Source organism: Lepeophtheirus salmonis, chromosome 11 (genome assembly GCF_016086655.4).
Source record: "Lepeophtheirus salmonis chromosome 11, UVic_Lsal_1.4, whole genome shotgun sequence".
NCBI lineage: Eukaryota > Metazoa > Arthropoda > Copepoda > Siphonostomatoida > Caligidae > Lepeophtheirus > Lepeophtheirus salmonis.
Genome location: NC_052141.2, coordinates 12,679,148 through 12,693,493, shown reverse-complemented (window position 1 = coordinate 12,693,493; position 14,346 = coordinate 12,679,148). Strand labels below are relative to the sequence as shown.

At 33.4% G+C, this 14,346-nt stretch overlaps 1 protein-coding gene across 1 annotated transcript; it reads right to left on the bottom strand.

Annotated features, from left to right (window-relative positions):
* Positions 1-13,315: 13,315 nt before the first annotated feature.
* Positions 13,316-14,118, bottom strand: LOC121126399 (uncharacterized). The gene is made up of 3 exons (XM_040721726.2): positions 13,919-14,118; positions 13,766-13,852; positions 13,316-13,689 (listed from the first exon to the last, which is right to left on the bottom strand). Exons 1-3 carry the CDS (start codon positions 14,116-14,118, stop codon positions 13,638-13,640), a joined length of 339 nt encoding a protein of 112 aa, XP_040577660.2. The 3' UTR covers positions 13,316-13,637.
* Between the last annotated feature and the right edge of the window lie 228 nt (positions 14,119-14,346).

Genomic DNA, 14,346 nt, shown 5'->3' with positions numbered 1-14,346 from the left:
ATTACAATAACCAAAAAAGGAAAAGATATTAAATTCATTAAGAATTTGAGGCCAATCACACTTCAAAACACTTTGTACAAAGTATTTTCAGATGTAATATTGGAAAGATACAGCACATAATTCCCAGAGAGGATTTGTAGCTGGTCAGAGAATGAAAGACATTGTTGCAAACTTGCAAACTGTTATCGATAATTTTGTCAATGGTACTATATTGACCATTGACTTTCAAAATGCTTTTGGCTGTGTCTCGCATACTCACATTATAAGAACACTGAAAGGCAAATGATTTGGTGAATTCATGATAAGAGCTGTTGTTACAATCCTTGTAAATTCCAATACAAGTCAGGACACATATTAATATCTTTCCACGTAGAACATGGATGCAAACAAGGAGATCCCATAGCAGCAATTCTTTTTATAGTTACTCTTATTGTTACAAATGAGGGATAACGAAGTATTGAAAAACATAAACAAAAACAGGGATTAGTGTCTGGGAATCAATTTATGCTTATGTAGATGATACATCAGCAATCATAACAGATGGAACAGTTTTAACGATAGCACTCACCATTGAAATATATAGGCTTCTGTCAAAGTTCGATATTTTGTCAGCCCTAAAAATTAATATAGAAAAATGCGAGCTAATATCAAATAATAATGACATCAACTCAATATATTCCCTGTTGTTTGATACGAGGACTTCTCCCAGTCTCTTTCAAAGTCCTCAAGTAAATTGAGCTCCCCTGTCAGAGTGAACAGAAATTCGCACGCCGAAAAGGAAGACGCTACAATGGTCTCAGTATCACATATAGGAATGACTTCAGTCCATCTTGTGACCCTAACTAAAACTGTTAAAAAATACATGTAACCATTTGTTGGAGGTTAGGGACCAACAATATCTATTTGAAGTGTACAAAATATGGAAGATCTGTAGAAAATGGAGTAGGACCAGAGGCCTTATGTGAGTTACGGCTTTGTTCTTCTGACAAGATAAACACTTCTGAATTTTGACTTTTTCTCTCAAATTAGTTCAATCAAATGATTTGGGGACCTCACACAAAGTAACTTTAAGCCTGGGTGTGAAAGACTGTTGTTAGTTTAGTAAAATATTTTTTTACACAACTTGTTTGACGATGCTATGTTCTAAAAATTTATATCTGTCCCAAAACCGACCAAAACATCACTTCCAAACTTCCTAGTAACAAAAGATCTTGCTTTAAAATCTAGACTATATGGATCGTTTGAAAACTGGTCCTGTAACAGATCTTCAAGGAGGGGAAACATTTCAGATCCGACTGGAGCTATAAGTCTCGACAAGGTGTCAGCCACGACGTTCTGTTTTCCCGATTTGTGTCTATCTGACAATGAAAATCAAATATAAAGGAAAAACATCTAAACTGTCTTGCCGTCCACGAGGGGTTCCTCGATTCCAATGCGGAACTCAAGGCCTTGTGGACGGAAAATAATGTACATTCAAATCCTTCCAGCGATCAGCGGAAATGTGCCAGGGCCTCCTTGATTACGAGCAGCCCTTTATCAAATGCCAAGTACTTTTGTTGAGCAGGAGTCCACGATTTGGACCAAAAAGCCTATGGTCCCTATTCTATTTCTATACATTGCTATTAGGAAGCTCCCATCCCAATCAACGATGCGTCTGTTGTCAGTGCCAAAGCTCAAGAAAGTACGATCAGAAAGAGTCTTTTTAATTTTTTGAAAGGCTTCCTGCAGATTTTCTTCCCATTCGAACTTGTTATGGTTTTGCAATACGGGATGCATAGTTCCTGTGTAGTTAGAGAAGCCCAGTATGAACCTTGCATAATGTTGAACTATCCCCAAAAAGGCCTGAAGTTCTTTACGAGACTTGGGAGGAGCTAATACTCGAATACTCTTGAAAGAGGTTTAATTCCCTCTGCTGAGATGTGGTGGCCCAGGTAATCCAAAGAGTGTACTAACCATTTACATTTATCTCCCGAGAGATAGAAACCTGCTTCTTGGAGCTTCGACAACACTTCAAAGAGTAATCCTCGATGTTCCTCTCTGGACCTGGACGCGATAAGGTTATCGTCTAAATAAACAAAAACTTCCGGCACATGTCTGAATAATGAATCCATGGACAGACTGTGCTACATTTTTGAGCCCAAAAAACATGGCAGTATCTCGAAGACGCCAATTCGAGTAATGATTGCCGTCTTGTGAGCGTCTGGATCCTATACAGACATCTGATGGCATGCTTTGCATAAATCCAACTTACTGAATACTTTGGATCCTCCCAGGCCTCGAGAAATGTCCCTCATATTGGGAAGGGGATATTGATCCAGCTATGACATACGATTCAGGCCACGGAAGTCCCCAAAGATGCAGAATCCTCGACTTGGCTTCTGTACGAAGTGCACCACCGATGAGAAGGAGTGTGATGACTTTGCAGAACTCCAAGCTTCAGGAGCTCGCCCACTTCTTTCTTCAGAAAAACCAATTTGTGTCCACTAAGTCACCGAGCTCTAGCAAGACAGTGTGGTCCAGAAGTAACTATCGAGTGTTTCAAAGAGTGCCCAACAGGTGTGTGAGAATCCCAGAAAGAGAAGAGCAAAGGGAACTACTCAATGAACTCGTCCTCAAATGTGATTTGATTGAGGTGAAGGCACGCCGGTATTTTGGAGATAAAAACCCAAGAGTAGTTCTACCCGTCAAGGGCGAGATCTAGGGACGACAACCCGAAAGAAACAACTCTTTGTCCTTGGAAGACGACCAAGGACGGTAGCTTAGTCTTTCTAAAGCCTTTAAGTGCTAATTTTTTGGGTAAAACAGAACCTGAGCTCCTGAATCGATCAGGAGCTTAATTTTGTTTTTTGTGTCGATCGCCTAAATTGGATGCTTGTCTTGGTTCAATACTTACTACTTACTTTTTTGAGATGAGAGAAAAGAAGGGACATGGGGTCCGGAGCCCGTCTTTGGCGCATCACCGTCAGTCATGTGCTTATAGCAAATCGAAGTTTGCTTTTTCTTCTCTTTCCAATTCACATCTCTTTTTCTTCTTACAATAGACGCTTCAAATATTTCACCTGGGCTCGAGTAAGGAAAATTAAAATATGATTTCCCACCCGTAGCTTATTCCTTTAAGCTACCACAAGCCTTCACAAATTCTTCAGACTTAATGTTTTGTCTGGGCCCGGGTCATGGGTCTGTGTGAGTCCAGGATGGATCGTATCACAATCTCCCTGCATAAGGAATCCCACGAGTCAGGTACGAATGCTGGATCGAGTAGTCGGCGGACCTTTGTCATTACCTTACTCCGGGAAAGAGATTCGTCCTTTGGAAGATCCAGGTCCGAATCCGTTCTTGGGGGGGAAGTGATGTACTTCTTAATGGATTTCCTCTTAAGAACCCCCAAAATCTTCTGGTGGAAAGTTTCTGAGGATATAGTAGGGTAGCGTTGGTATCATTATATTTGCCTTCTCTTTGTCTTTTACAATCCCATTTGTCCTGAAGATTGAATCTACTCAAGTGAACCAGATTTCCAAATCCTCTTCATCGAACTGAGGAAGACATACCTCTGTGATTCGAGATCGTACTAACGCCGGTACATCTGGGAGGGGACGTATTGGAGGATTTGAAGCATTTGCCTCCCATATGGTAGAGAGCTCTGAAGGAAGTTTCTTTGACCTAGTGATTGGCATTGTGTTCAAATGTTAGGGTCACCAATGAAGAAGTCTACACAGGTCAGTTACCTTACTTCAACTAATTTTATTAGAGTCCTTCTTTGAGACATATTATTGGTTTAAACAAAAAGAACTCTAACATTTACCTACACTCGCTCGATGCTTATTTAAATTTAAAATATCCCACGTACACATCACCCAACTATTATACCAATAAATACGGTAGCCATCACAGAGATGGGTAATGTTGTACTATATACTATCACTCTGAGTACATCCTCAACTGTTCCACAAAATATAAATGAGAGTGAAGAAGAAACCGTGCATCCTACATAATATTTTTTTGACTTTTTAATGTAAATAACTGACTATGAATGTTTAGCGTTAAAATGTATTATAGAATTTAGTTAAACTTTTCTGTACTGCTTTTGAGTTATAATATTTTCTGTCTGGTATATATTTTTGTGAGCTGAAACGATGTGGTAGCTCTGGTGTACAATAACTTTTTACATTATTCATCTAGCAAAAAACATATATTCTGTAATTATAGAGTATTTATTCGTAATATTAGAGAAACAAAGTTGATAAATTATTGTAATTTCTTCAAATGTCGTAAATTATTTTTTTCTCCATATAAAAGTATTTCTTGGAGTAAATAGGATAAAAGGCATTTTTTTCTCTAATAATATAAAAGATAACTGATAGCTGAATATAAAACTGATATATTTAGTCAATTAAAATCATGAAAATAATTCTATAACTTAAAAATATTTTTTTGGAAATAAAATATAAAAGATGATCAAGTTTTATAATCCAACATTTAGTAAATAAACTATATAGCCTATAACGGCAGAAGCATCCTCTACTGTCATTTAAAAAAATGTTCCAGCCTGAGCATCTTATTAATCGAATCCATTGTTTGGCTGAAATATAATTTACACATAGCTTTAGCAATAACTGCGTCTGCTGTTAAGTGAACCCGGTGTGTCGGTGGCATAGCCACCAACCAATCTTTTAGTTTGAGCTCCATTCCATGTTCATTCCTAATCTTTCATGGCATTCATAAAAGAGATGGATGGAGCACTCTGTGGAATCCCTACTAAAGAACATCTAAGTTTGAAGTAACTACGTGTGAGTGTCCTCATGAAAAAGGGAGAGGATTTCTTGGGTAATTATTTTCTATATTCATAGAGCAAAGTTTGTCTGTTGGTTAACGCCTAATAACTTTGAGTAATGCCAGGTAGGGAGAGCAGGGGAATATCATATGAAATTTTTAACAGCTGATAACTTAACTGCATTTACAACCAGCACTGCAAAGTGTCTCCTACGAACAAACTTGGTCAAAGTATTAGTGAGTGCACTCATTTTTTTTTTTTTTTTTGTAGAAAGAGTGAGAACAGGAGCACGTGTTCCATTTTAGAAGAGTTTCAAAATTTTGCTCATTTTGATGAGTTTGTAAAACTTTTTCCATTTCTACTTTTTATAAAATAACATCAAAAAATTTGAGAGTTAAAGAATGATTTTAAAGATTGCGAGAAAAAACATTTGGTGCTATGCCTCAAGATAAAATAGAATCTTTTATCTATGCTGTATCTGTGGTTCTCTGCAGTCATTAATTGACGAGTTTGCATGGCTGACCACTCTAAGAAGACTCTGTCATCCGTTCCCTCAGAGACACTGCCAGCTGCTTCATTCGTGTACACTTTGTTGGAAGATACACTTTTTTTTTTTTTTTTTTGTAAACGAACTTTTCCAACTGAAATACAATTTTCTTATATTGTATACTGACATTAGCTCTCAAAATGTAACACAATTAAAAGGTCATAAACTCGACACCCCTTTCTTTTATAACAAACTAATTATAATCAGGCTTAACTGGATAATAGAGCACCAAACCTTGTAATTAAATGTCCCCTAAACACCGAAGGCACACCGAAAGACAAATAAAAATATCTTCACAGATGCACTTTGCACACCTATTTCAATTAAACCAACTATTTGGATTTTATAAGATATTGTCAATAATGTGTAGTTATCACAAATTGTACGGCACACTTGAACTTGCCACAAGATACGCTGTTTAGGAACCAAGACCCATTAGCACTACATGTTATTTGATTTGCATGTGGGGGTAATCAATTATTCTATCAATTTTATAATTTTTATTAAAAGTAAATTGAATATTCGGCAGAATTGCCGTTAGATATAATCAAGCAGAAATGTTACCTTGTGTTATACAGACACGGCTGTCCTCATCTACTGTTGAGACAGTATTTTCTAAAGGTAATCGGGCTTGCTAATATTTTCAATTTGATGTATCGTACCGATTGCTGGACAAGACAGCCAGATTTGGACAACCAATCATATTAGTCATACACACGTTATGGTATGACTTCGTATTACTTTAACCTTGAAAAAATGGAATGAGGCTGCTCAATGGACAACGCACTCAGTAGAAATTATTCACTTATACTCAATGTTCTTAAATTCAGGCTCCAGTAGTTCCTAAAGAAGGAAATATGCATTATCATAATAGATTTCAAGGAAGATTTCTGGGTCAGATGAAGTAATTATATTTACTACTATAATGTTTATATGTATTTTTATTTTATGTATTGATATTTTTAATCTATTTGTACAAATTATATAAGAAATTAATTAAGGAGAAGGATCACGTAAAAAGTTCAAATAAACAAACATTTTAGTATATAGTTAATAATTAGTTTTTAATTAATTATTCCTCTAAAAGACACACCTAATCATTGTAAACATATTAATATCAAAAACAACTAAATCATATCCTTTAACATACAGAATTACAAGCATATAACAAAAACCAAAACAGAAGCAAATAAGAATAAAGTATAAAAAACAATCCACCATTAAAAGTACAAAAAGACAGATTTTCTTGAAAGCTCGTATCCTCTGAAATATTTGAATAAATGTTTCTATGCTACGTTTTGATAAATTGTATCTATGATAGTGTTCGAATTACACGTTGGCGTTCCATACCTCAAAACATGAGGATCAATACCCCATGAAAATAAGATTTTCTCGGCTGATCCGTTTGATAAAATAGTACCCCTCATCAGAAGTATGTATAGGGAAGTACCTGATACGGCAACTCTCCCTTCGAAGAGGGAATTTTCTTTATGTGAATAAAAATCTTTTGGTATATCTTGGGTCTTATAAAAGATAGTGGAGTTAGCCCCCCCCCCTTTTATATTTTTTTTGGCCTTTTGAGAAAAGGGAGGTACTTTGAATAAGAAAGGGTCTCAAACTACGAATTGTCTTCATTAATTGCCTATTCAGCTAAAAAAGGCAGAGAAAATGCGCCTTATATAAAACTAGAGGAACTATTTCAGAACAATACAATTCAACTCTTGTCTGGATATTATATTTTTTTTTGAGATTACCCATTTTAGGATTTTATATTTTTCGTTCAAAACAAATATTGGCCTCCAATGACCAAGTCAAGAGTACTATATCTTGAAACGGAACAAAAAACATTAGAGAGGATGTAAAAAAATTATCACCAAATCCATCAGGTCCCGGTACTTTATTACTTTTAAAACTATTTTTACGTAACACAAAAAAATTTTGTGATGTGAAAACAGGAATCATGTGATATGTTTCAGTTTTCTAGGAAAATTGTTTAGTTGGCCTCCAATAATATTCTGAAATGAAGAATAGAAATAGTCAAAAATATCCTTAGTTTTATTTAAGACCTTATCTTCCAAAACGATCTCCTTAACATTAGAAATCGAATTTACGTTTTTGAAACGCAGGATTCTTCTTCGAATATTTAACAAACCTACTCTTTACTTTACTTTCTCTCCATCTCTTCCTCTACAATATCAGATATTCTATACAAGTAAGGAGTATCAGTTGCAAAAAAAAAAAAAATTATAATAATTATGAAATGCAAAACCTTATTCTCTCTTTAGCCCTTTTTTCGAAGCGTATCGATTATCTCCTTTTTGCCATTCTAAACATATGAGCAGTAATTTTTTTTATAAGACGACAAGCCAACTAATTGGTTGGTTAAAATGGGTCAAAGTGTCTGTGTAGTCTGTGTTCTGGGGCTTTTATAATGTCTTCTTGCTCTATAACCCACCTTTATACTATGTACTGAATTGAAGGAGTTAATCAAAATGTCACTTGAATGATCTTGTGATCAGAAAAGGATTCTGGACGATTTAATGAATTTTTTTTTTTGAAAATTCTTGGAAAAATTAAAACAAGTTCTATTCTTAATGTTCGACTTTCATTTCACATTAATAAAGTGGGAGCCGGATTCTCATTCTGAATTGGAATGAATGAATGCATAAAGTTTTATTATACATATTGTTTTATAAATATCAGAGAAGTTACTATTATAATTGAGTTTACATATTCAACTGTCATTGTGTCAAATTATGAAAATACACTTGTTAAGGTCTCATAACTTGGCTTGAGATCCATTGAAGGTATGCATTCCCTGTTCTAGATAATTAATTCAATTCTAGGTTACTCTAAACGTACTGAGCTGTACATTTCTCTTGCCTTAGATTTATCATTTCCTCGTGCTCTCCTACGATCCAACCTTTGAGCGACTCTTCGAATCCTGTCAGTTATTTGCCTCACCACATCCAACCACCTCTTCCACTTATAGATCCTGGCTCATGACGAAGAGGAAATCACTGCTCTTGCCTAATCGGATGTTATGCTTGTTCGTCCCCCATGAGTCTTTTCCAATATAAAAAAAGCATCATGTCTAAAGGCTAATAATAATTAAATGAGTAGCATTTGTTCAATTCGAATTAAAGTCGTGTTTGTTTCTTTCTCTATAATCATATATTTATTAATATTACTTACTTTGTGTCTGGTTCGAACACATTAGTCATTACATAAGTGAGATTATGATTTATATTAAATAAAAGAAGGCGAGTCGTCCACCGGGCGAGCCTTATACTATACAAATTTTCCGTATGCGAGCTCTCCTGACACAGAAAATTATGTTAGGATTAATCTTTATAAGTTTTTTAATTAAAGCATGTCTGGTCTTTTTGTTTCTTCAGACTCTTGTGTTTAGTGAAGTTATTTTGAATATAGGTATTCATTATTGTAAATATTAATTACTCTGTACTTTCTTGGGATATTCTCTTTCGGTGGTGAAAGACTAGTATCTTTTTGTAAATGATCCTGACCTTGTACGTGTGTTCTACATCGATTAGAGGCTTCTTTTTCTTATTCGATTTCCTATTTTCATTCGAATCTAATGCAATATCTTCCAATTGTTGTCTTCATTCCCTATTATAGGTGTATTTATACGTCTACCTGTTTCATCATCGACCGAGAGTAAGTACCTGTCATTTACTTATTTCTGCATTAGATACTTCATTCAATGCATCAACTTTTTCCAAAATCACTATTTTCCTCCTATTTCTCTTAGATCCATAATTATTTGTCTGTTTTTCAGTTACAAACAGTTGAAACTAACCTCAAAACAAAGTTCCATTCCTTAGACCCTTTAAGTTTCCATTATGGAAGACATTAAAGCACAGAATTTACTAATGTAAAAACTTTGAAAAAATCACAAGCACAACTGAATTAATAGATTAAACCATCAGAGCCGAAGAAGGACGTCTGTCAAATCAAACATTATTTTATATTCTTCTTCTCTAATACTACAATGTTTACCTATATGTAAAGTTGATAATTCTCTAGAGAAAAACGCATGCAAGGAGAAGGGGGGGCTTATGGTATCACTGTTTAAAATACTGATGTCGTCAGCTGCCTGCTTTATTATGATTTTTGAGGGAATAACGAAATTATTTATTTTGATATTACTCCTTATTAAGGGCATCAAAAAATCTCCCCAGTTATTTATGCTTGTGTAGCAACATACTTTTTTCATGAAGGATATGGACAATTGCAAATTACAATGCTACACCTAATGTAACTCCCCCCGTTGTTGTGACCATTTAAGAAGTTGTTTTGCCTTTTATGAGTTTTCTGAACACCATTTCTTGGGGCTAATCAACCATAGCTAATCCTTAAGTGATAAAAAAGTAATATTTATTGACTATGTAATATTGGAAAACCTAATGATCATACCCAAGTCTTTAAGTGAAGAAACTAGTCTCCGACAAACTAGTTGCGAATCATCCAAAGCTACTACTCCCGTTGTTGTGACTATTTAAGCACTTGTTTTTGCCATTTAATGAGTTGTGCATCATAATTCTTGATAATTCTGGCTAAAATAGAATCATATTTTATGATTAGATTTAAAAAAAAATGAATACTTACTCTATTCAAACTGTACTGTAACAAAACTATCAGGATGATAATTTTGGTAAGAATAGAAAAGCGTGCGAGGAGAAGAGAAGAAATACTTATGGCATCATTGATTAAATAACATACATCTTCTTCAATCAAGAACGTTATCATTCCCATCTTTATTATTCAATATTAATATAATATTAGATGCTGATGGTCGATAGAGAACAGAATAAAATGCCTAAAATAACGTCGCCCTCTGTCTGGATTTCTGAAAATAGAGACCCAGGAATTTGGAAATACTTACCGGACGAGAAACAGATGGCTTGTCGGATTTGTTGATATAAATGTGCCTTTAGTCTCCCGTCTAGAATTAAACGCCACTCATTATCCTCATCTCATACCAAGAGCATAGATATTCATCTATAAAATCAAGTTAATGATGAGTCCAGCAAGTCAGACTTCAACTCTGATCTCACAAAGATGCTTATTGCATTTAATACACCCTTATCCATTGCTAATCATTCTACAGGTAAACCCGTCCCTTCCCAAGAACCCATCATTAAATTAAGCTTTTGCTCTAAATCTTTACGATTTCAAAAACTAATTGAGTCAAGAATGGTTCCCTAAATTGTCTTATCAGTTATGAAGGAGTCTAATTTTTATATCTAAGATAAGTAATTATGGTTTAAAATTGGACTGCATGGATTAACTTTTCTTTTTATAGATAAACATGAAATAAATGAAAGTAGGATTCTAAAAGCTGTTCGTACTAAGATTAGAAGAAGAGATGGATTTAATTTTAACATTTTTTTATTAGTATATTTATTGTCTAATTTTGTGTTTTTGACATTTACTTTATTATTAATAATTATTTTGAATTCATCGGTAGATATATATCTATCCTATGCACAATTGTATATAGCAACTTCCACATGAAGAAAAAGGGGTGATTATCTTTTTCATTAAGCTCCACGTTTGGCTTGTGTTTAGCAACTTAAAGTTATGCCATATTTAACTGAATTCATGTCAGAACAAGAAAATATTATTTGGATTAATCTATTATTTCAATATTCTGTATTTATAATTTATTGTTATTATTAGTTATCTGATTCTAATTGTTAAATTTTGTATATATAACATTGTATGATGGTTTATTTTTTTAGTATGTAGATTATATTTAATTTAAGCCTTCTTTTTTAAACTTGGAACTTCTAATAGATTTTTAAATACTCTACTTTGCCTTTTCATTAGTTATTATTTTGAGAATGTGGTTCATAATGAATTACAATTTCATGGAGTGTGACATTATAAAATCTACTGTAATGGATAAAAACGTCTAAATCAATTATATTTACTTTATCTTCATTAAACATTTTGCAAATAAATACTTTCGTTATACCCTCAAAAATCATAACAAAGAAGGCAGCTGATAATCACATCAGTATTTCAAACAATGATACCATAAGTCCCCCCCCCCCTTCTCCTTGGACGCGTTTTTCTTTAGAGAATTATCAACTTTGCTTATATGTCCTTAATCAGTACAACTCCATCTGACCAATTATAGGTACATTAAAAAAAAATAATTAAATTAATTTTTTAGTATTTTAAGTGAGATAGCGTGTATTGATTTTACCCCCAATAAACATAAAAATGACCTTTATTATCCAAAATCTCTTGTTTTGTGGCCTAAATATTTTTTTTAACAAATATGTGTTTTTTTTCAATATGTACATGACCTAGTGTCATCTTTCGTCATAAAAAATATAAGTAATAGAAAAAAACATAAAAAAACTTGTAAATTTATGTTTCCATACAATTTTTTTTTTTAGCTTATTACTGTTCCCTATTTTGAACTGGAAAAAATGCCCCGTAAATACTAAAAGTTGACAAAAAAATTAAATCTTTCATAAGAAATTCAATGCGTAAATTCTAAAATTTATCAAAATGCATTAATCGATAAATAAACTGACAAAATGATTCAATATCCTCTTACAGAAACATTAGGAAAAATTTCAAACACTGTTAAAAATCCAAATTTGTTTAGAGATGTGATTGCTAGTGATCTTTGAAAAGATCTGTAAAAAGCATTGTTTTTAGTTTAAAAATTGACTTTGATGGAATTATGCCCCTGTCTTAACTTCACAAACCCCTGTTTTGAATTTCAGAGAGGAAAAATAATTTTGTCAAATATTCTTTTGTCGGTGCTTTCAAAAGGTGAGGTCAAAAGGCGGATTTCTCTTTCTTATATGTCCCTACATAGTATTATTTGAAACACTGTGCAGTACCATTAGTAGGTGTAGCTTCTTAGTTGGGTTAAATACTTTTGTTAGTGCCCTGTGAAGGAGATGTGTTGTCGAATGATAAATATTTTTCATCGTTAAAATATCGACAATTCTTTCATTGTTTTAGGAGGGACATTTTCACATCTGGGTTTTATCGAATATGTCCACTTTTTTGGAAGGAGCAAGCTACTTTAGTTATGTGGTCGTCTCTGAAATACTTTATATACTAACTTCTCCTTGGGTAATCCACCTATCCACGTCTCTTCTCTACCATGAAAATAACAAAAAAATTACAGTGAAGTTCAATATCAATCATATATAGCCCCCCTCTAAATTTGTAAGCAATGACTCTTCAATGTGTAATGGACTTTTTAGTTACAATATATTCAATACTTCTTTTTTCCACGTTTGCCTTTCTAATGAATCAATTGTTCTGCAACCTTAGTTGTAATCTCATATTGCGGCTTTTAATTTTATCTGATTTTTTTTTTCCATTCGCCCATCTAAACAACATTTACGAGGATCATATCATCCGTAATTACAGATGAAGAATCACAGAAATTTTTCACTGTCCTTAAATCGGTGATTATTTCAGTTTTTTCTCGGTTGATTATCTTCCATATTTTTTCAGGAGTAGTTTTTTGAGGTTATGTGGTTCTTTATTGATATTTTTGTTTGTGTAAAAATTCAATGAGTTCCCAAATGAATAGTTGGTAATCAGTAAAATGACTGTAGGTCTAAGTTATTGAATTTGGCACGGTGTTACTAGTGTATTTTGTTATAAGCTATCGATTTTTTTGTCTTAATACGTGTTCTGAGCGTTGATTGGCTATGTTGGGAATTATTCTCATTAAGATATGGACACTTCTCAGTAATTATTATATAATAATTACAAAACTGGCAAGAATTAGAATAAGTTAGCAACCAACTGATTTAAGCCCTTTTTCTATTTCTTTTCGTACAAAAGTTTGCGTGCTACAATAAAGGTAACCACTTGTAGGCGAATAAGAAGATCCAACTTATACAAAATCGTAACTATTACTATTTAGTTTTGAACGAAAGTGTCTGCTCTAAATTATCACACAACTTAAGAAAACAATTTTATTATTAATATGTTTTTATATGTATATATTTTTAGAAAATAATGTTATGTACTCTTAATTTCTATATAATGAAACAATAACTACATTTATTTGATGATTTTCTTTTAACAAATTTAATTTTAATTTGATAATAATATTTGAATGAACTTCCATTCTCCTTATTAAAAAGATGAACAATAAATAATTCCTTTAGAAATCATAAACCAAAATGAATGCCATATAATATGTGTAAATAGTATAAACAAATTGTAAGGAAAAACTTTTAAGGGACCGGTCATCTCAACGAAGAAAAAAGAAAGAGTCTAAAAACATTTCGTTCAATGGAGATCTTCCTAATATGATATGAGGGGAAGCTCATAAGCACGACCGGATCTCTTTCCAAACCTAAGTGGAAGAAATTAGGTATTTTTTAAACAATATGCATAAAATTGAACTCGGTTTTAAAATCATATGATCTCACCGTGGACGTCCTGCCTCATTATAAAAGTCTTTGATTTGTGATAGTTTCTTTAGGGCTGAAGCCATATTGTTTCCCACACGTCGCTCTCTGTAAACGATCAAACAAAATAAATATATAGAAGGGATCCAAAAAAAAAAACAGTTATATAATTACTTGGGTCGATCGTATTGTGAGTAAATTTGTTCGAGTTCTTCCAAATATTTTAGGGGATCCGGAAGAGTTTCTCTCTCCGGATTGGATTGGGGATTCTCAATGAATCTTGACTCTGAGATTTGTAGAAAGGAGGATAGCGAGAGAAAAATAACGAGAGAAAATGTTAGGAATCGGGAGATCATGATACTATTTGCTTCCATTTGTTGTCAACAACTCCTCAGTTCTAAAGTCTTTGAATAATATGAGCTAAGTTTCATCTGTATTTATATACGAGCATTTCCATGTTTTTAAGGAGAGGGAAGTTAAAAAAAAATAATAATAATAGTATTGTGGTAAAAATAGAGCGTGGAGAGAATGAAGAGAGAGAGAGAGAGCTCATTTCTTTCTTGATAAAACGGTTTAAAAATGACAGCAACACCTTGAATCGA